The sequence below is a fragment of the Halictus rubicundus genome, chromosome 8 (genome assembly GCF_050948215.1).
Source record: "Halictus rubicundus isolate RS-2024b chromosome 8, iyHalRubi1_principal, whole genome shotgun sequence".
Classification (NCBI taxonomy): Eukaryota; Metazoa; Arthropoda; class Insecta; order Hymenoptera; family Halictidae; genus Halictus; species Halictus rubicundus.
In genome coordinates, this window is record NC_135156.1 from 16,917,892 (window position 1) to 16,941,093 (window position 23,202).

Genomic DNA, 23,202 nt, shown 5'->3' on the forward strand with positions numbered 1-23,202 from the left:
ATGGTCCCGCGACTAGCGGTGGAGATCGGTGTCGAAACGATAATTGAATTAGTCCGGGCGAGGCGAGGAGCGTGCGGTAGCGCGACCGAGTTCGCCGGTTGTCGCTCTCGGGTCGTTCGAAATCTCTCTGCGAGAGTTTCTCTCGAGCGCCGTTCTCTTCTCCGGTTCCGAGAGCGTACTACTCTCCCAGCCGCTCGCTGGTTCTCCTCCTCCTCCTGCTCCGGCGTCTCCTCTCGCGTCCACGCTCTGTCCTCTCCGGCTCCTCCAGTTTCTCCTGGTGTGTAGATATCGGCGACTCGCGCGCTACCACCACCACCACCACCATCACCACCACCGAGCATCAGCTTCGCCATCGTCACCGTCGTCCGCCACCGCAACCGCTGTTGCTCTTGCTATTGCTGTTGCTGTTGGTGTTGCTGTTGCCTCGACCGCTCCGACCGCTCGGACACGACCATCTCCGCCGTAGCCACCACTCTCGGACGCTGCGCGGCTCGGCTCGGCTCGGCTCGCCTGTCCCCTCCGTGCCCCCGGCGGCTCCGCCGTCCACGACGGGACGGGAACCTCGTTACTCCGGCGGGGCACGGTGGTGGAAGTCCGCAACGGAACTTTGGTGCAGCTGCGACGAGCAGCTGACGCGGAATCCTCAGTTAGTCGGTGTTCGGACTCGAGTCGCGAACGAACGCGGCCCGATTTCGTGCTCGTTCGCGAGATACCGCTCTCGCGCGCGCGGTCGACGCGTACCACCGGAGAGGAAAACAAAACGCAAACTCTCTCTCTCTTTCTCTTTCTCTTTTTCTCTCTCTCTCTCTCTCTCTCTCTCTCTGTGCGTGTCCGTCTGTTCGTCGGCCCCACCGGTGTTTCTCAGTGTTGCGTTCGATGTCTGTGCCGAGATAGAGTTGGTCGATTTTACGAATCGGAGATGAACGTTGCAGGCGGTGATTGAATATCTGCGGTGATAGATACATAGGTGAGAAAAAGAGAGACCAGAGGCAGACAAGAAAGACAGACAGAGCGAGAAGAGAGGATACAGAGAGGCGTGCGCGTTCGGACGCGTCTCGGAAACCTGTGTGCAAAGGAGAGCGGGAAACGCTCGTCAAATGAACGGACCAGCCTCGGACGGTCGCGGGCAAGAGAAAGCAGCCTCGTCGACGCGTCGACGCCGTGTGTCGAGGATCCGCGACGACCCGTCGTGTGCCGTCCAGTGGTCGTCGGCCGCGCGGACTCGCCCCGGCGGTGCTCGAGCGAGCGCGTTCTCGCTCGCGCTCGAGCCCGCGCGAGCGCCGCGAGACTCGCTTCTTAGCCGCCATCGTCCTCGTCAGAGTCGTCACCGCACCCGCAACTAGTTCTCCTCGCCGCGGCGAGGAGCCCCCGCGTCGTCACCGTCTCTTCTGGTGAGTGGTAAAATCGAATAGAAGCGGATCTCGCGCGACCGAGGATCGATGATCGAGGAGCGACCCGATCGAGGACCCGAGGCGGCGCGGACCCGTCTGACAGCGGTGCACGGCCAGACAGATGTCGCGAGCGGCGCGCGATCGAACCGAGCCGGCCCGAATCGGCCCGAACCGATCCGAGACACGTTCTCCGTCTCGTTCGCTCGCCCACGTCGCCTCGTAAAGTAGGCGTCCGTGTAAATACAGTGGCTCACGAAAGTATTCGAGCGCTCGCTATTAAAAGTTTAAACAGTAAAAATATACACGTTAGCCTTAAGTTCTGAAAGTAATGCTCCCAGTACTATAAGGCGCAGGTGTCGGGATCGTATACACAAAAGCTCGGCCGTGTCGGATCATGTTTATAGAACTACACCTATCGGAACCGTGTAACAAAAGTATACGAACGGCGTTAATTATGCGCACCTTCTGTTTTTTCTGTCGACGCATTACCCACCGGCTATTATTTCGTAGCCTCTCGAAATCTATATTTTGCATATACAACACGGATACCTCGGTGTCTTTGTGGTAGTCATGACGTTGCCTGCAGACGTTACGTCTAGCTTGTATATTTTTAATGTTTAAACTTTTAACCTCGAGCGCTCGAACACTTTCCTGCATCCATTATGTACGCGCGCGTACGCTTAAGCTACGTTTTCACGTGACGGTCCGCGATTATCTTCGCTTTTGTTTACGCTCCTTTCGCCGGTTTTTTAATCGCTCGCGGGTCACCCCGTGGAACACGGCGGCCATGCTCCTGGAAACAGTAGTGGTTTTCTCGAATCGAGACGGAAACATCGGCGAAACTTGCCGCTCGCAATGCTAACCGCCCTGGTTTCCTTCCTCCTCGTCGCTGGTGAGCACCATTAACCCCTCCAGAGATCGGTAAGGATCGACAGGTAGAACGGACGCGTATGAAATCATTTCGACTAGCGTTTTCTCAGGCTGCGTATAACATTGAACTCGTTTTGCCCGTTGCGTACAGAAAACCGGTACTTCTATTGAACTCGATGTTACCGGGGTAGTTTCATCCCTTCTGCAAGGTGTCTTCGTCTTCTTACCATGGTAACACCGCGCATCCGGATCGCCTGCGACAATAACGGTGTCAATGATTATAATCAGTCTTTGCTTCCAATTACATCTGCACTGATAAACAACCGTGTAAAACGCCGGTCGTTCAACCCTCGAATGACGGTGACCGAGTCGATTTTGACCCGGTATCTCAGACGAATCATCTGGCTATTAATCCGGTGATTAATACTCTCGGGACAGTTCAGCGTTCCTCGAGGCTGGATCGAAGCTGTCACAGTAGTTCGAGAACCTGCTGATTCAACCTGCTTGTGCCTGTGCGATCGCATTAGCCGAGGGTGTATATATTCTGTTAGTCATAGCTATTTTTCTCTCGCCGAAAGGGTGACGCACGTTCGATCGATCGTTACCTAAAAAGTTCACATTTCAGTAAAACGTACTAAAAAAGTCTAATTCTAATTCCAATCTTACGCTACCCCCCCCCCCCCAAACGTTGCTTCAACAGCGAAGGGATGAAACGAGATTGTTAAACAACGACCTAAACGAACTGGTGGTACCGTTGAAATCGTCTACTTGTCTAGAGAGCCTAAATATACAGGGCGATCAACCAAGTATACCACCCGAATCACATGTAAACTATTTGGTATATAAAAAAATGGTTTAAGCGAAAGTTGTATAGTTTCAAAAGTAGAATATAATTTAATAATTATTTTATGTTCCGTCTTGCTCTTTTATCAAGATATGAAGGCCATCCTGAGTTCTTTGTCGTAAAGGGTAAATTTCAATCTCGCGGTTGAAGTGAGAATCGAATCCTGCATAAGAAGCTATAAGGGTATATAGGCTGAAAAACTAATAGTTACCGAGACGTTCCCCACAAATGAATTTGGATAATGCTCAGAATGTTCTCCACTGGAGTAAATACATTTGATAAATGTATGAAATGTATTAAATTTAGATAAATGATCTATGGGTGATTTAGGCGGCACATCCTGTAGAGAATCGATGGACGCTTCATCGTCGGACGATTCAGAAGCTTTCTGAAGCAGAGGAGAGACGAGCGTGAGCGCGAGAAGACCGAGTTGTTGCGAAATCCTCGGCGACAAAAACGCCGTGGGGCGACCTTAGCCATAATGTCACGTGAAAACGTAGCTTTACGGGCGCGCATACCGACGCACACACGCGGCCAGGTTGCGCGCAAGCCCTTCTCGCAGTGCACGCACCTGTTCCGTTGTTGTCGTTCCGGCGCGCGGCGTGCTTGCACGCGACAGCTCGTGCCCGTGCCACTTGCCTGCCGTTGCTGCTGAAGAGTACAACGTTGCTTGTCCCTCGACGGAGATGTACCGACGGAAAACTTGCTCGCATCATCTCCGTCGTCGTCGTCGCTCTTTTCCTCGAGGGAATCGTCCTCGCGGTACTCGAGGAACGCGATATCGGCCGCGGATCCGCGTGTCCCTCTTGCTCTTTCTCTCGTTCTTTCTCTTCCAGTCTCTCTCTATCTCTCTCGCTCTCTCCCTCTCTCTCTCTCCCGAACGCTTCGAACCGCTTGCGAGTGCTCCGGTAAACTCGCCGGTGCTCTCGGCTCGAGCACGCGAGGTCGCAGCCTTCCCTCTCCCTCTCTCCCTTTCTCCGTTGACGCGTCTCTTTGTCTTTCGACTTCCTCGGCTTCCCACCTATACGTTCTCCCGTCTATACTCTCGCTTCTTCTCGCGGTCTCGCTCCCTCGCGTTTCCCTTTCTCTATGGGAGCGCGTGCCGCCGCCGATTCCGCACGGAAAAATCATGGAGGACAGCTCGCGGACTATGAATTCCACTCGGAACGAGTTACGTGATCAGCAGATGGATCGGAGCATCTTCTTCGGTTCCTGATCTTCTTTCGCTCGCTGCACCCTTTTCAAAGTCTTCCTCGCCTCGCAGTCCCCTTTTCTATATACTTCTTAATCGGCATTTCGAGATCGGGGGAATTTTGAGCTGAAAAGCAAAAACGAATGTTAACGCATTATTTACCGGTGATTATTTCATATTTTTTGGAAGACCGATCCATGACCAAGGATTTTTTAATGGACCTTTCAACAGCAATTTCGATCGTGAACCAACGAGTCACCCTCAATAACGCGTTCTAGTAATTCCGTTTGCGAAACACTTCTTGCGAAGGAATCGTTTTTCAAAATCGTATAGAACGTTACTCAAATGTTTTCCCAGGTGTATCGGACCCTAGTACTTCCGTTTGTGTAAAAGAAGATTTCTGAGCGTTCATTCGGAACAGTACAAACCATTGAAAAGCCTATTAATAGGCTTCTGGTAGATAAAGTGTAAAGAGCAATACAATCGAACTCTCTTCGTGGTCGAAAAAGTAAACCGTGGACCGACAAATCGATCGTTCAGATTCCATACAGACAAAGATTGTTCGATTCCCTTTCGGAGATAGGAGATACCTCCCAAAAAGCGGAAGTTTCTGACAAATGGTTTCCGGCACAATTGTTGCTACGTCAGAAGTAATCTCAAAGGGTTCAACTGTTCGCCGGAAGCCATGTTCGTCGAATACTTCCAAAGGCCCGAGTCAAAATCGAAACATCAATTTGCAGGAAACTAGTGTCCTGCAAGTATGCAGTATTTCGAAGCTCCTGGAATACTGAACTGGATCATGCGATCTGCTGAGGGTTGATCCGCCGGAGGAGCGTTCACCGCGAAGCAGGTTCGAAGGCGCCGCGCCGTCTTGCGTTCGCGCGGCTCCGAAATCTCGTTGGCCGAGCGGTTCTCCGATACTTGTTCCTCTTCTGGTTCCTCAGCCGCATTCTTCCAACGACTCTTCTTTATCCAACGGTCGAAATCGCAGATAGACGAAAACTGGTCCGGTCCATTAGGCCGTCGAAGTAGGAGGAGGATGACGATGCTCGGGGCTCGCAGCGTGTCGCATCGCGTCACGATGATCGGAGGCGCCGCGCCGCGTCGCGACGCGAGAGGAAGATGGCCAGGGTCGAGAATCGATCCGGGGGCCGAGTGGAAAATTTCGCTGGACTTTCTAGGCTCGGTGTTGCGCTCGTAGGATTGGCCGCATTCGCGTCCGCCGCGGCCGTAGGAGAGATTCGATCCGCGAGACGCGCGGATTATATGCAAATCCTGCGCGGCGAACACGCTCGGCGTTCGCCGGTTGGGCGCTTAGCGCCCCCGGAGATCGCGAGAGGATCCTTGAGCGCTGAAAATCTCGGCGCCTGGGTCTGCGTCTTGCTGCGATCGAGACCCGCCGAGCCGAGCCGAGCCGAGCACCGTGACGGAGCGGCGCGCGAGCATGAAAACGCGCGAACGAGAGAGCGAGAGACAATGGCCGAGGGAAAATTCCGTGAATCGCGGTCGAGAGCGCGAGAGCTCGGATCGATCGCGCTCGAACGATTGCGAAACCGAACGCCTATCGATCGCGCTCGCCGCTTGCCAGCCGTTTACACCGGCCTCGCCCGCCGATTTCCTTATCCTCAGCAAACCCTCCTATAACGCGGTTTCCACAGAGAGCGGAGCAACATTTACGATTTCTATCAAATTCAACTTAATTTTAGTAATTCTGAATTTCTTGTAATACGGTTTCCGGTATAGTACGAATTAATCGCGTTATAGGAGGGCTAACTGTAATTATTCTCGATCGGATCCCGCGGATCTATCTGCGCAACTGCGTGCCGCGAAACTCGCTTTCCCTCTCCCTCTCTCTCCGAAGGGCGAGTCTTTCTGGGAAACGATAGGCCGCAGAGACACCGGCAGTTATGGCTTTTTCGAAGAAAGATTCCGCGGGCCGCGCGTCACTCGTCAAAATATACACCGATTCAGCGCAAACACGCGCCCACAGACGGAAGGTTACGACGCCGAGCGTCGTCGTCGTCGTCGTCATAGTCGTCGCAACGGGAGCGAGCCAATTCTTCATTCCGGTTCGCCGAGCGTGGACGCAGGGTGGCTGCCGAGGGTGCGCTGTGAAATAGTTCTGATCGTTATTCGTTGATGTGCCAGGCGAGTGAAACGACCTCCGACCTACGGACAGGGAAACGAAATTTTAAAACTTTGTCTACCGGAAGTCTATTAACCCTTTGCGCTCGGGGTTGTTTCAACTCCGAAAGCAAACGTCTCTTTCGGACAGGAATATTTTCATATGATTTATCTTATTTTTTGGATATAAAAGTGATATTACTCTTTTATGATTGATAATACTCTTTTATTCCAGAACTTGTTAAAGCATTATATAACTCAGTTGTTTTCCCTTGCGTAGCTTTGCCAATCTATGTAGAACAGTTGAGAGATAGTGCAATTGTTGTTGCGTACCACGAAATTATAGCATTATTAATGAATGTAATGTAATTCAGTAGAAATGTTCAGTAATATATTAAATACAAAGAAATTTAACAATGTGAGCAATTATTTTGAGTAATGACATAGCAAATTTTCCGCTTCAGAGTCGTCACTCGAGCGCTAAGGGTTAATAGAATTCTTCTTTTATTTAAAAAATCTTCTTTTATATAATAATACCCCACGAAATGATTAGATTTATCAACCGGCTGTAACTCGTAGATTTACGATTGAAATTGTAATTGCTATTGATCCGGATCGATTAAAAAGCTCTTTCAAAAATTCTATTTAGAAGATATATGTTTATGGTTGTGCTTACCGAAGAAAGAACCCTCGCGCGTCGTCCTCGTCACTTCCGTTTCGAGGTGTACGACAAGGCTGTAAAGTGGAGTCGTTCATTTATTATTTATCGATGCGCGCCTGGGTGGGAACACCCCACGACACCGGGACGGCGAAATGATATAATAAAATAGGTATAGTGCTTAGTTGTGCTCACCGTCGAGAGGACCGTCGGCGTCGGTGCTTCCGCCTCGGTTCGACACTGTGAAAATTTTCATTTGTTAACGAAACGAACGATAACTTAATAATTCGACTTTCTGTGATCAACAGACAGCGGACGTTTATGCGAAATAAAAATTGTGTATTGACTATAAGACCCAGGAGAACTGCACGGACATTTATATTTTCATTTAATAATTTTAGTGAGTCGAAAATCGCAGCATCTCGTCTACTCATTGTTTTCATAAATGCATAAAATCTGCAATCGAGTGATCAATTTTGAAATACTCCTCAGAGTCGGTGCGAGGTCCAGACGTCCTCCCCGAAGGGTTAATGCATGAGCAAAGTATAACAACCGTTTGGTATATGTGTTCAGAGGATCGTCGCCGGCGAGAACGAAGGACGAACGGGTTGCGACCATCGCAGACGAGGATGGAGCCGAGGACGCCGTTGGCCCTAGCTCTGACCCTGACCTTGCTGTCGTCGCTCGCAAGGTGCAACGCCTCGGAGAGCATTATAGGTGAGTCGGTATATAAAGACGTTTTCGCCGGTTCGATTCGGCGGCGGGCCGATCCGCGCGGCCCTACTCCGTCCCGATCGCGTTCTCCGCTCGCGAACGCGTCACGCTCCATTTGCGGGTTTTCAACGCTCTATTCTTAGTCTATCACCATTATCTCTGCATCTATTTGCGTCGGTGCAGGCCGAGTAGAGTGGAGTAGATTGGAATCGCATTAAAACAGAATAGAGTGGAACTGAGTCGAGTAGTGACAGAATAGAGTGGAGTAGAGTAAAATAGAGAAGAATAGTGCACGGCAGAATAGAATGGAATAGAGTAACAGTAGAGTAGAGTGGAATCAAATGAAGTCTAGCAAACAAAAATAGAGCAAGGCAGAGTATAGTAGAACATAGTCGAGTATAATGGAGTAGATAGGAGTAGAATTTATTATAACAGAGTGGAGCAAAACCGAGTATAGTAGAGTAGAGCAGAGTGGAGTCGAATAGAGTCAAGTGGAGTCAAGTAGAGTCAAATACATTCAAGTAGAATTGAGTAGAGTCGAATAGAACCTAGTAAAGTGGAGAGGAATAGAATCAATTAGAGTAGAGTAGAATAGAGCAGAGTGGAGTCGAATACAGTCAAGTAGAGTCAAGTACATTCAAGTAGAATTGAGTAGAATCGAGTAGAGTCGAATATAACCTAGTAGAATGGAGAGGAATAGAATCAATTAGAGTAGAGCAGAATAGAGCAGAGTGCAGTCGAATAGAGTCAAGTAGAATCAAGTACATTCAAGTAGAACCTAGTAGAGTAGAGTAGAGAGGAATAGAATCAATTAGAGTAGAGTAGAATAGAGCAGAGTGTAGTCGAATACAGTCAAGTAGAGTCAGGTACATTCAAGTAGAATCGAGTAGAGTCGAGTAGAGTCGAATAGAACCTAGTAGAGTAGAGAGGAATAGAATCAATTAGAGTAGAGTAGAATAGAGCAGAGTGTAGTCGAATACAGTCAAGTAGAGTCAGGTACATTCAAGTAGAATCGAGTAGAGTCGAGTAGAGTCGAATAGAACCTAGTAGAGTAGAGAGGAATAGAATCAATTAGAGTAGAGTAGAACAGAGCAGAGTGTAGTCGAATACAGTCAAGTAGAGTCAGGTACATTCAAGTAGAATCGAGTAGAGTCGAGTAGAGTCGAATAGAACCTAGTAGAGTAGAGAGGAATAGAATCAATTAGAGTAGAGTAGAACAGAGCAGAGTGTAGTCGAATACAGTCAAGTAGAGTCAGGTACATTCAAGTAGAATCGAGTAGAGTCGAGTAGAGTCGAATAGAACCTAGTAGAGTAGAGAGGAATAGAATCAATTAGAGTAGAGTAGAATAGAGCAGAGTGTAGTCGAATACAGTCAAGTAGAGTCAGGTACATTCAAGTAGAATCGAGTAGAGTCGAGTAGAGTCGAATAGAACCTAGTAGAGTAGAGAGGAATAGAATCAATTAGAGTAGAGTAGAACAGAGCAGAGTGTAGTCGAATACAGTCAAGTAGAGTCAGGTACATTCAAGTAGAATCGAGTAGAGTCGAGTAGAGTCGAATAGAACCTAGTAGAGTAGAGAGGAATAGAATCAATTAGAGTAGAGTAGAACAGAGCAGAGTGGAGTCGAATAGAGTCAAGTAGAGTCAAGTACATTCAAGTAGAATGGAGTAGAATCGAGTAGAGTCGAATATAACCTAGTAGAATGGAGAGGAATAGAATCAATTAGAGTAGAGCAGAATAGAGCAGAGTGCAGTCGAATAGAGTCAAGTAGAATCAAGTACATTCAAGTAGAACCTAGTAGAGTAGAGTAGAGAGGAATAGAATCAATTAGAGTAGAGTAGAATAGAGCAGAGTGGAGTCGAATAGAGTCAAGTAGAGTCAGGTACATTCAAGTAGAATCGAGTAGAGTCGAGTAGAGTCGAACACAACCTAGTAGAGTAAAGTAGAGAGGAATAGAATCAATTAGAGTGGAGTAGAATAGAGTCGAATTGAGTAGAGGAGAGAGGAGTAGGATCAATCAGAATCTAATAGAGTAGAGTAGAGCAGTGTTCAGTCGAGCAGGGTGAAACACAGCAGAGTAGAATTGAGCCTGATAGAGTCGAGTAGCGCAGAGTAGATAGGAGTAGAACCAACTATACTAGAGTAGAATAGACTCGAGTTGAGTAAAGAAGAGAGGAGAGGAGTAGGATCAATCAGAACCTAATAGAGTAGAATAAGGCAGAATATAGTCGAGCAGAGTAGAATTGAGCCCGGTAGATTCGAGTAGCGTAGAGTAGATATGAGTAGAACGAACTATACTAGAGTAGAATAGACTCGAGTTGAGTAAAGGAGAGAGGAGAGGATCAATCAGAACCTAATAGAGTAGAATACAGCAGAATAGAGTCGAGTAGAGTAGAATTGAGCCCGGTAGAGTCGAGTAGCGTAAAGTAGATAGGAGTAGAACCATTTATACTAGAGTAGAATTGAGTCGAGTTGACTAGAAAATGGAGGAGAGAATAGAGCAGAATAGAGTATAGGAGTAGAATAGAGCAGAGCAGGATAGAGTAGAATAGAGTCGAGCAGAGTAGAATTGAGCCTAGTAGAGTCGAGTAGCGTAGAGTAGATAGGAGTACAACCATTTATACTAGAGTAGAATTGAGTCGAGTTGACTAGAAAATGGAGAAGAGAATAGAGTAGAATAGAGTATAGAAGTAGAATACAGCAGAGTAGAATAGAGTCGAGCAGAGTAGAATTGAGCCTAGTAGAGTCGAGTAGCGTAGAGTAGATAGGAGTAGACCCATTTATACTAGAGTAGAATTGAGTCGAGTTGACTAGAAAAGAGAGGAGAGATTAGAGCAGAATAGAGCAGAGTAGAATAGAGTAGAATAGAGTCGAGTAGAGTAGAGAGGAATAGAACCAGTTAGAGTGGAGTAGAATACAGCAGAGTGGAGTCGAATAGAGTCGAGTAGAGTCGAGTACATTCAAGAAGAATCGAGTAGAGTCGAGTAGAACCTAGCAGAGTAGAGTAGCGAGGCCTAGAATCGCTTAAAATAGAACAGAGCAGAATCGGATCGGGTCGAGTCGAGTATAGTCGAGTTCGAAGGGCAAGTCTCGGATCGGAGAGCAATCGGATTGGTCCGGGACGTTCAGCGATCGAGGGGCGGGTCGTTCGCTGCCGGTTCCGGGTCGCGCGGGTATCGCGAGGGAAAGAGGCCTCTCGCGTTTCCAGCGCGGAGCGAAACCGATCAAAGAGGCACGCAGAAGAGAGAAAGAGAAAAGAAGGCGAAGAAAAAGGCCGTGAACACCAACGCCGCGTCCTTTCTCGCACGCATTCCTGCGCGCTTCGACCGATCCGCTGAGATTCTCGCGGCGCTTTCGATCTCGATCGCAGCCTCGAAACGCGTCGGCGACGAGTCGCGGAGACCTGCGAGTAGAACAGGTGCTCTCCTCTCGAAAACCACGATCGACCCCGTGTATTTCTGTACCCTCTTTCGCCTGTGTTTTCACGTTGTTCGCAAATTATTCTTACCAACGCGAAAACAAGCGCAGCGAGAACGTAACATCGGGACTGGTGTGCATCAGCGTTCACAGATTTCTGTTAGGTTCTCGGAAAAATCCATGCGAACTGATTGTACACTCTGACACTCTGTTGCTCTGGTTTTTACAACGAGTAAACTTGCTTTCTTATCGTGAATCCATTGCGCTGGAGCTGCACAGCAGCATCAGCACATTTCACGCGCAGACCTCAACCCGTAATTCCACATAATCGATTGCACAAGTTTCAATAACACGACGTTATAATAAAACGAAGGAAGGAGAACTTCTACCAAGAAATGCACAGACGAAGAAAGGAATAAACACGAGGCCGACCGATCCGTGACTCCTGACGCAATTATTTTCCGGAACCGAATAGCCCGCAAGTAGAAAGGGTGCACAATAAGCAGACGCGTTAGACCATTTCAAACCAAGGATCACTATACAGATTCTTCGCTTATACTTTTGCTTACTTTTCCTCACGATCCCCCGCAACGCGAGCTACGACTCTCCATTTGAAATTACAGCAATTAATGGGATTCGTGGATCAGCATATACCAGACAATTTTCATTCACAACTAGACTGCGGATTTTATGCATTTCCGAGAAGAAAAATAAAGAGATTCCCCAGTAACTCGTGCGCGCTCTTACGTTAGAGACAGCGGGGCGACGGGACCGGGGAAAATGGGAGATATTCCAACATCGGCTTGGATTGTGCACCCCGACGGCAAAGACGTCGGAGTCGGTTCGCGAGAGCGAGCACCACGCTCGCCGGTTCACGTGGAACGCGAAGGTCGGCCGTCTGAAACGGTCGACGTCGTTGCGGATCGCGGTGCCAAGGTATGGCGTGGATTATCTCGTGGAGAAATCGATATCGTGCGACCGCGAAGCGCGCTGCGCCGTATCGCGCCGATTCGATCCGATCCGTTTCCACGACGGGCCGCCGCGCCGCGCCGGATTCGATTCGCTCGTCGGTCATGTTGGATCACCGGTTACTCGCAGCCTCGGTAATCTGCGTTTAGCAATACACTCTCCGGCTTGAATCGTTTCACGGCCCTTCGCACCCTGGACGAACCCAAAACTGCGACACGAGACTCCCTGTTCAACAGAGGCCCTAAACACTTAAAAAATGTTGAGGCCTCCTTACACAGGATCGCTTCAACGCAGGATCCCTAACCACATTTATCTAAGGCAATTTCTTTTATCCTGCATAGCGGAGGAGTTGTAGCGGAAAATAACTTACACTCGCGTAAAGATATCGAAAGAAATGCATCTATCAAGAAAGCAAAGTTCAGTCGCTCGTTTGTGTATACTAACATTTCAGAAGTCGGGCTACACAGTTTAAGACGCTCTTAAACTAGGTGGGTGGCATCTTTTCCACTCTACGGAAACTCACCCCTACGATGATTACTAGACTGCGGATCTTTGTGCGGAATAAAAAATTGCATCAATTGCAAGAAATGGAAGCCAGATACACATTTAATTATTTCTAGAATAATTTTAACGCGTTGAAAATAGTGTACCTTCATGCCACCGATCCATTCCCATTAGAAATGCCTAGAATCCGTAGTCCAGTGATTACAATATAAACGGTTAACCCCTTTCCACGATTCAACACCCCAGAATTTCGAATTGATGTCTATATTAGGTCAGTTCAAAAGTTCCTGCACGATTCCTTATTTTATTCGCGTACGAAATCCGGCACGAACTTCTGCACTGGCCTAACAAAATGGCCGAATACAGTTTGCGACACTTCGTCTGCTGCACCGTGTCCAAATCCCCAGAAAATCGGAGAACTTGCGAGCTGATCGCACCGTGAGACTGTAGGACTTTAACGAGAGGCGATAAGTAAACACAGTGATTTCTCTCTATATATGTCGCCAAGACCTGGATGATAAGTGTCGCGGGATTATCCCCATTACCGCGGGGTATACCCCGTGAGGGGCATCGAAGCTCGAGAGACCTCGGACACGCCGAGGAGTATAAACATAACACGACTCCGGCATGTCTCCTGGACATTTGTTGTTGACATATATCGAGAATTCACTGTAGAACCTCGGTTTTAGAAGTACAAGTACTCGCGGTTCGCTTTCGCCCGGATTGCAACAATGATCAGCGTCGCGGGTTTGCTTTCAGGGAGCCGGGAGACGTGCGAGGTCGAGGGAGAAGACTTCACCGTCGACAAGATCCCGAACACGAAGTGCTTCAACTGCATTTGCAAGGTAAGAATTGCGATCGCGATCCGTCGGCTCGGTCGCTGGTGTTTTCGCCTCGGCGACGCGCTATCTGTAGACCTATCGGTCGCAAAAATGCTTTCGAGTATCGTCCGCGACTCGGCTCGGCTCGGCTCGACCGCGACGGCAGCTTGAACTGTCGGCGAACCGGCAATTATCAGCGCGTTTGGTTCGTTGACTCGCGACGAGAATCTCTTGCTCTCGGTCGGTTGGGTCGCGAGCCGCGAAATCGATTATCCCGCGGACTTAGAAATTTTCGAATCGCGAGAACAACACTTCCCCGAGATTCTGGATTGACGGTACAACACCCTCGGATTTTTCCGCCTGTCCAGATCCTTCAGAAATGGTGTCCTCGTTTCACCTCAAACTGTTTCGCGCGAGCGCGCTACCGAGCGAGAACAGAATCCGCTTACAATGGGAGGACCCCAACTGTCCCACTTTGATTCTAACGAGCTTCTGTACAACGATAGCATACAGGTCAATGATGCTACACATGAAATATTAGCCGTAGTTGCTTGATAGTTCCAAAGATATAAACAATTGAAGTCACAGACTCCTTTATATACACGCATTAGGTCATCCCATAAGTCGTGTCGCTTCTTATCGCACTTAGCATACATAAACGTCGTGCTATTCGACTTCTTTTCGTGTAGCTCACCGACATGCGACAGCTTGAAATGTGCATTCGAATATTTTCGATTTAACACTAGAAATGACGCACATTGCTTTGTGACAGTGACAAGACTGTGCCCATTCAGACTTCATACAACTTTCATTGTAACATGTGCTTCAATGAAGAGGTACATTCAAAAATTTCCGATGAAAACATTTTTACAATTTCAGTAATTGTAAGAGAAAAAATTAGGAACCAGTCATGTTGACTGCTCCGGTCGTTCTAGTGTTAAACAAGCGGAGGAACGAGTCGACGTCGCGTTCAGTGTGAATTTGAAAAGGGCGTCGGAGCTACTTTTTCCCGAGGAATACACAGACATCGGCAGAGATCAAAGTCGGACAGTTCCTTCGCTGGTTCGTCCTGACGGCCTCGCCGCTCGTCCTTATTCGAGAGAAAAAAACGTAAAGGTCCGTTCTCGTCCGCTCGTTCACCGGCCGCGAGCGGCGTAATCTTTGTTATTTTCGAAAGCCGCGACCTTCTCGCGCTCGCTGCGCGGCTACCCGGCGTGACCCGCGTTCAATTGCCGCTTTACGCAATTCGGCCGCGAGATAAATCCCAAGGGTTTAATTATAGGTCGCGATAACGCGTCGACCGCGAGACCGCGAGAAGCAATTGTGCACCGGCAGAATCTCGGCGATAGTCCCGGGCCCGATAGCGTTCTCCGGCCCGAGAACCGAGAGACTATTCGGCCGCCGTCCTATCGAAGCACAGAATTCTTCTCGTCCCCGGAAGCTCGTCGTCAGCTTTTCTATTCTCTCCTGTCTCTCTGTGTGTCGCAGAACGGCTTCGTCGAGTGCAGAAAGCAGCACGAGTGCCCGAGCATCGAGGGCTGCTACACGCTCCTGGAGCCAAGGGAAGACGAGTGCTGTCACAGGTGCAAAGGTATGGACAATCCAACCGGGATTATCGCGCGACGCTGAACGCTGATCCGTTCGACGAAAACACGGTGACTCACCGCTCGGATCTTGCTACCGAGAAAACTGTAACGAGGCCCCAGGTCGCGAGTTTTCTGAAAAGTGGTACAAACATCAGTATCAATAGAAAATTGCGAACTTATTCGCGAACACAGTAGACAGTGAACCACACTAGACAGTCGTAATCGTTGTCGATTGTCACTTTTCCACAGTAATAATGGACTTCGACGAAAGACAGTCAACAATAAAACTGAGTCTACACTATTTGAAGCAACATGACTTTTTAAAAATTAGATCAAATGACTTGAATGTTATTGAGAAGTTGGAAGGATTAGTTTATTAGACGAGGTGTAAAAAATTTTTGAAAAGAATTGGTCGGAATCGCAAAAGAAATAGGAAAAGTTGGTTTTTTCAACTTTTTTATCTGAGTCTGTATTGAAAATTTAAAGAATGTATTTGACTCGCTCGAATAAATTATATCCACGCTGAAAATTTCACCGATATTGGTTAATTCGTTTACGAGTTATAAACGATTAAACGTGCGATGTTAAGTCGAAAATCGTGAAACATGGCAATTTTTCCACTTTCAAGCGTTTATAACTCGTAAACGAATTAACCAATATTAACCAATATTTACACCTCGTCTAATAAACTAATCCTTCTAACTTCTCAATAACATTCAAGTCACTTGATCTAATTTTTCAAAAGTTACGTTGCTTCAAATAGTGTAGACTCAGTCTTGCTCGTTACTGTATATACTATTATACGATATTTTAATATATTAGATCTAGATTTTGTGTATACTATAAACAGACGCTTCGAGCTTTAAAACGCGTCCAGGCTTACGGTTGCAACGCATACTATACCAGGACAGTTCTAAATTCTTCTAACGCTTGTACTGTTCCATGTTTCTCCTATCCAATTTTTCTCATAAATGCATAAAATTCGCAGTCTAGTGAAACATTGCTGACCAGTCGACGACTCTCTTTCCACTGTGTTTCCGGGATAATCGGGCTGCGATGACCGGTGTTCTCCGTGTCTAAATTGTCATTATACTCCGGTGGGACCGCGGCGTGGTCATCCAAGCTTCCGGCGTCGGACTCGAGCGTGTCCGCGCTTTCACTGAGCCTCGGCTACGCTTCGGCCGTCTCTTGAACAAACTGATCTGCTCCTCTCGTGAGAATTCGTATCGTTCCCGTGGTCCCGAATCGCTCCAATTGCCTCGGAGCTCGCGCGAACGAGGGTCACGAGCGCTCGGGCTGTTCGCGATCCGCGAAAACGAGCAACGCGGTGGAGTTTCGGACGAGAGGAATGCCCCGGGGCGCGGAGCATTGTTCTCGCGGCACAAAGCCGCTTCTGTTCGCCGATACGGCTGATAAACCCGAGGAACTTCGGCATCGCTGCCGTCCTCCGGGCAGCGTGTTTACACCGGCCTGTCGTCGACCGACAGCCGGACAGATGCGCTCTCGACCATGCCGCGACCGCGGCCGCGGCCTCCTTATCTCCGGCTCTATTAATTGGGCGACGCTCTGACGCAAAACAACCGTTCCAGTTCGCGCGACCCGCCAACGCGGCTCTTCCTCATCGAAAAACCCTACAGCCCGGTCGTTCACGGAGCTCGGACAGCTTTGGCATCAGATACTAAATGCCCCAGCAAGAAACACTCCTGGTACCGCGTTAGCTACTACTCTGAATGCATCAGGACACGTACTGGCACGCTGATTAATTCTCCGGCCCATATTCTTACTCTTCCTCGTCGAAGCAGCCTCCGGACTAGTCTCTCCGGATATCAGAGGCTGCAAAAACAATGAATTTCAGCTCTAGATGCACGGTCATATAAAATAACATAGGGTTACAAAGGTAACGGTAACACTATTAAGGCTTTCGGGGTGTGAGCCCAAGACACATCATGCTATCAGTATACTATCAGTGTGTCATCAACCCCCTGATGAAGCTAACAATGCTTACGAAACGTTGCGAAAATAATTCCTCCAGCTTACACCCGAGAACGTCGACAGTGAGAACTGTAGAATGACTGGCCGTGAAAGCATCAAATCTATGAAACAGTATAGGCTTAGGTTATGTACTGGTACGTCGACTGATTTCGCGATCCTCGGTTAGCGGGTCGACCGTCGAGAATCTTCCTACTCCGCGATCTGGAACGTCCTCGGTACTTTTCCGCGCAGCTCGCTCGCGCGCCGTTTGTTTGACCAAGAATCCCGAGCGGATCCCAGAGAGTCGATTTCTGTCCGTCGTAACGCACCGATCCTCTTCTGGACAGGATGCTTGAGGAACGGCGTGTATCATGAGTCCGAGACCGAGTGGACCGAAGGGAACGACCCGTGCCGGGTGTTCACCTGCAAGGCTGGCGTCGTCACGGAATCTCGGCTGCACTGTTACACCCCCTGCTCGAAGCCGATACCCGCTCCACCTGGCCAGTGCTGTCCTGTCTGCGCCGGTAAGTGTCACACGTATCGATGTGATCGTCTTGATCACGCTTCTCCGCGATATCAACACTTTACCTAGCGGAACACTATTCCTATTCGGTAGTTGTGCTGTACCGAAAGGAAGCTTAGAAATTTCACATTGTAATCTGAAACGAAATTGTTAGACGACGTTACTGGAGGTAACGCGTTGGTTCAGAATTGAAATTGTTGTTGCTGTTGAAAGACCCGCTAAAAAGTCTTTAGCCATGAGCTTTTAACACTTTAACGACCGCTCACGCAACATGTGTGTGATGCCACCGCCGAAGGTTGTTGGCCAGTACCACACTCTTTGTGTGATAATTTATAAATGTAAACAAGTGTGGATATTGCTATTGGCTTCGTATTTCATCGCCACGTCTTTGATTTTAGGTAACTATTGCCTATTTTTTATTAATTCTTCAAAAATACTGCCGGCCCCTGGCGACGTTTCACTGCGCAGACGTGCGGTCGTTAAAGTGTTAAAAGTTGTGAAATAATCGCCGGTAGGTAATGCGTAAGCTTAGCGAAACCGCAGAACAGGTACCTATCATCCGGTTTCGATGATTTTTAGATATGTAATGAATCCGTTGTTCTTAATTGTCCTTTTTGGTTGCTCGGCTGTACACAGGATGCCACGTGAACGGACAGGTGGTAACCGCGGACAGATCCGTCACGACCACCGAGGACCCGTGCGTGACTTGCAGGTGCAACGCGGGTCGGTTGATCTGCGCGAAGCGGGCCTGCCCGGTGCTGCACTGTCCTGCCTCGAGGATCGTCCGCGATCCTGGCGAGTGTTGTCCTCGATGCAAAGGTAGGTGTACCCGAAACTAGCCCCGCTTTTCAGAAGGTCAGACGGTCAGGCCTTTGTCAAAATTAAGAGAATAATAAATTTCAGTTTGAATTGCAATTGTCATATAATGTATGAGAGCGAAGAGGGGAGTCCTCTCGAACGCTGGGAGGGAATAAAATAAAAGGATGAGAGGATAAAATAAAAAGATAATAATAGAAGCATGCTTAACGCGCGAACAGGTAGCGGAAGATACATGTCGCCGCCGAAAGGCGCGTGCATGCTCGGTACCAACATCTACAGCACCGGGAAGCAGTTCTTCGCGGACCAGTGCACCCGGTGTAGCTGCTCGAACTCGGCGGTGACGTGCGTTAGGGAGACGTGTCCGGTCCACGACTGTCCCAGCGAGCACCAGATCATCCTGCCGGGTCGTTGCTGTCCCCAGTGTCCCGAGATCGAAGAGGTCCGGCCGTCGTGCACTTACGCCGGCAAAACCTACGGGGCGAGTATTTTCAAAGTTACTTCAGGGTTGTTAGAATTAGGATCAGTGGCGGCTCGCGAATCTAACATTATAAGCGACTGAGGGTGCGAACACACTGGCAAAGTAACTTGCGACATTTTCGCGAGAGCATCTGGCGGAAGTGTGTACAAGTATTTGTAAATATCGTTTACACATTGTTTCGCTCGCTGAGAGCAACTGTCGCAAGCGAGTCGCAAGTCACTTGCTAGTGTATTCGCACCCTTAGCCGTTCTAATACTCGAACATGTTTCCTTGGTTCGGATAATCGAGGTTCTACCGTAGTAGAGAGCAACGGAAAGTTAGCGTTCACGCGGAACATCCTGATCGTTTGTTCAAACGTCCCTGTTTGCCCTAGGCAGGATGGCGAGACTTGGAAGCTTGACTCGTGCAAGGCTTGCGCGTGCACGCAGGGCAAGGTGCGTTGCGTGATGCCGATGTGCCCGCAGTTGAACCTACCCTGCCCGCCGAACTCCAGGCTGGAACACCCGGAGGGCCAGTGCTGTCCACGCTGCGTTGAAAGTAATCATCTCGTTCGATCGATATGCATACAGGTTTTACATTCCGAGATCCCCCTTTCACAGATCGTACTCAGCCTCTTGCAAATCAAGTTTACCCTTTCACGTGTTGAAGTAGCTGAAAAGAAAACAGATTTGTAGAAAAACTTGAGTTGCAAAAGATTTTACCTGCGTAAGAGTTAATTTGGAGTGCAGAAACATGAATATGATCTACAAAATGATTAATTTGGAGTTGGCAAAACCTGTAGCAATCCACCTCTAGGATCTCCTAGGATTATGATACGTAAACGATGCCGTTTCCTGTTTTCCCACAGGCGACGGGGTCTGCACCGTCTTCGGGGATCCGCACTACCGTACGTTCGACGGCAAGTTTTACAGTTTCAAGGGCGCCTGTAAGTATCAATTAGCCAGCGACTGTGCCGGCCACACGTTCAGCGTTCGGGTGACCAACGATGCCAGGTCGACGAGGTTCTCCGCGTGGACCAAGACGATTGCTATAAAGGTGCTTGCGTCGCGTTGATCGAATAGACTTGTTCTCGTCGACGACATCCAAAGCGCGACCTCCTGACCATTCTATGACCCTTAGGTCGGTGATCTGAAGGTGAATCTCGGGCAGAAGATGCGCGTCAAGGTAAACGGGAAGAAGGTGGAGGTGCCGTACCGAGTGGCGAACCGGCTCGAGGTGAACCGAACGGCGGACAGCATAGTGGTGTCCACGCAGATCGGGATCAAGGTGTTGTGGGACGGCATCAGCTTCCTGGAGGTGTCGGCGCCGACGTCGTACAGAGGCCGGTTGTGCGGTCTCTGCGGCAACTTCAATTCCCTGCCGAAGGACGACTTCGAGAACCGGAAGGGCCGGCTGATGCAGGACCCCCAACAGTTCGGCCAATCGTGGGCGGTCGGGGCTAAGAAGAGCTGCGTCCGACCGCGACCGGCGCCCAATCTGGACCGCGAGAGACGTTGCAGAGGCCGCAAGGATCACCGGTGAGCTCTTCTCCGTGTTCTCCTTCATCTCCCGAAAAATCTGAAGGCATAAGTTGCGACTCGTCAGCATTGAATGAAAGAAACATTTAAATGGTGCTGAGAGTCCAGCCCTCTAGCATCTAGCAGACGCTAAATGTACTATACTGACACCTTAACGCAGAAATTAATTTTGTAAATCTAGACAAATTCCGTCTCCCATCTGCGGAAGACTTGGCTCTCAAAATATTAAATGCAATACCGCATGATCGCAGGTTGTGCAACCGGCTGAGATCGCAGATCTTCGACGCGTGCCACAAGAAGGTGAACCCGACCATGTACTACAAGGCTTGCCTGCAAGACATGTGCGAGTGTCCCGGGGAGAACTGCTACTGCGAGTCGTTCACCGCGTACGCGCACGAGTGCAAGAGACTGGGCATTCAGTTACCACACTGGCGGAAGTCGACCAGGTGTCGTACCGGCTGGGACCAGGTCGCCGCGGGAACCTCGTTGCTTGGCACGCGATTCCCTTGAGAATTTCGCATCGAGTCGCGTCGCGTGGTCGCCGTTCGCCGTCTCCGCAGTCTCGAACGCGCATCCTCTCGGCTTCGGTCCTCGAGGGAGAGACAGGGAGGCAAGCTACGGTTGCAGACATTTCTTCCGGAACGGTATCCTAAAGTGTATTAACACGTGTAGCAAAATCCAGAAAAACAAAGACCAGCGCAAGGAAGGATTTTGTAATACTACGTGCATGCTACCCCTCTTTAGAGTACCGTTCCACAAGCAATTTCTAAAACCGTGTCTTCCCGTTGCGAGTCGCAGGTACTTGTTCCCCGTACCCTGTCGACCCTCCACGAGCCGAAGCGCGAGATGTACGCTCGACGAGAGTGTCCGTTCTACTAGTCACCCGTTCCCCTGGGAAGATCGAGATATCCCGGGCAGAAGATCAACGACGACCGTCGATCGTCGACCGCCCACGGGAACGGGAATCATCCCGGAAACCCGACCCGCGACCCACTCCGACGCCCGAACGGTTCCGGAGCACCGTGCAGTATTTCGGCCGATGAGCAGGCTCGCGGCATAGCATCTACCTAACGATCCTCCGTTTCGTCCCCCTTCTAGATTTAAGAGAATCGATCCCCCCAACGTCCTCGTGCAGGGTATTCTGTGTGTATTCCGAGCGAGCGAATCCAGATCTGTCGATCGGAGCCTCGATCCACGCTTTCCGGTCCATCCTCGGCTGACTATCTGTAAGATAGAGTCACCTTTCGTTAACGCCAATAGAACGAAATTAATAGCGTACGTGTTTAACACTAGGTTCGCGCGAGCACTGAAAGTAACTACCTCACGTTACTTTATGAAAATTGAAATTTTGAGCGATTTTTTAACCCTTTGCACTCGAGTGGTGATTCTCAAGCACCACTCGAAATTATTGTGGCATTATTTCAAAGAAATTACAAAGTATTACAAAATATTTGTTACATTAGAAAATTTGTACTGAATAGATTACTAAACATTTGAATATTATATGTGGTAATCGGATCAGTTTCGTATGAATGAAATGATAATATTCTAATACGAGAAATCTAGTTTTAGAATGAAAATGGCGCCGAGTGCAGAGGGGTAAATAATATATACGCAAAGAAACGAATTTATAATTGAAGATAAATTAACAAAAAAAAAAAAGTAAATTAAAAATACCAAAACCTGTCATTTTCACGGGTCCCGTAACCTAGTGTTAATAAAGTCTTTGTAACAACGATTAAAGTGTCTGCATCAACAGAAGCGACCGTACGCACCACGAAAATATGTTTCCGATGTAACATGTCGTAGAGTATACTTCTCTAGAGACTCCTCGATCGTTTGTGCTTCATTCTCTGTGTAAAATATTCGATTGCATCGATGTCGTCGTAAGAGAAAGACCAGTCAAATTAGGGACCAATGAGCGATACCTTTCTTCACTTTCTTTTTGGCGAGAGGTTCAAATTCAATATGGCCGCACAAAGGACCGCAAAGCGTTACCCTCGACGAACCGTCTCACCGATCGTGTATAGACGAACGGGACTCGGCGAGAAAAATTCGCGTCCCTTTTCTACGATTACTTTCCTCGTTCGATCGTACTCGCCACTTTCCAACTTTCTTCGCTTCGCTTTTCCAACCCCTCTTCCGTCCCCCAGTCTCGTCCTTGACCTTTCCCCGTTTCTTTCTTTCTTCCGGCTTTCTTCGGATTTATCTTATCTGTCCCCTCGTAGAGTACAGAGCGCGAGGATCGACGCACACACCCTCGTGTACATGTGTGTTCGATTCTGTGAGTGTATGTGTGTGTATGTATGCGTGCGTGTTCGTGTGTGTGTGCACCGTGTCGATGTAACCGGCAATGTTTCGCGGAAGAACCGCAAATATACTTGATAGTCCAAAGCTTTAGCCAATTTTTAACGACTATACATAATAGCGTAGAGATACTCTGGTACGGACCGAAACACGAGCAAAATAAACGACGTATATATTCGTAAGAACGATTCTCGTTTGATTTCATCACCGAAACCCCGTAAAATCGAAAGATTATTTACCTGTCACCTCGTTCCACTCCGTTTTTGACATAGGTAAGTCTACTCGAAGCTTTCCGACAATGGACGATCTGCAGGAGTGATTTAAAAGTTGAAGGACCTTTTCGGAGGACAATCGCGGGACCAACGTGTTAGTCGACTACCGTTTACGCGCGAAATGCAATTTGATTTGGAACATGCAATCATTCTACTGTTCAGTTTAGAAACGAACCTTTGTCTGATACTGTCGGTATTGCAGCTAGCTTTCGAATTGAAAGGGGCG

At 48.7% G+C, this 23,202-nt stretch overlaps 1 protein-coding gene across 2 annotated transcripts; it reads left to right on the forward strand.

Annotated features, from left to right (window-relative positions):
* The first annotated feature begins 601 nt into the window (after positions 1-601).
* Cv-2 (crosveinless 2-secreting protein) lies at positions 602-22,889 on the forward strand. Of its 2 annotated transcripts, XM_076792678.1 has the most exons (11): positions 602-1,391; positions 7,653-7,796; positions 13,442-13,527; positions 14,992-15,094; positions 17,408-17,584; positions 18,220-18,402; positions 18,621-18,880; positions 19,258-19,417; positions 19,728-19,915; positions 20,000-20,397; positions 20,649-22,889. In XM_076792678.1, the coding sequence occupies exons 2-11, from the start codon at positions 7,709-7,711 to the stop codon at positions 20,905-20,907; spliced, it is 1,902 nt and encodes a 633-aa protein (XP_076648793.1). In that variant the 5' UTR covers positions 602-1,391; positions 7,653-7,708; the 3' UTR covers positions 20,908-22,889. The 2 variants fall into 2 exon arrangements, with proteins under 2 accessions (XP_076648793.1, XP_076648792.1); XM_076792677.1 differs by lacking the exon at positions 602-1,391 and having other exon boundaries at positions 7,491-7,796.
* Positions 22,890-23,202: the final 313 nt, after the last annotated feature.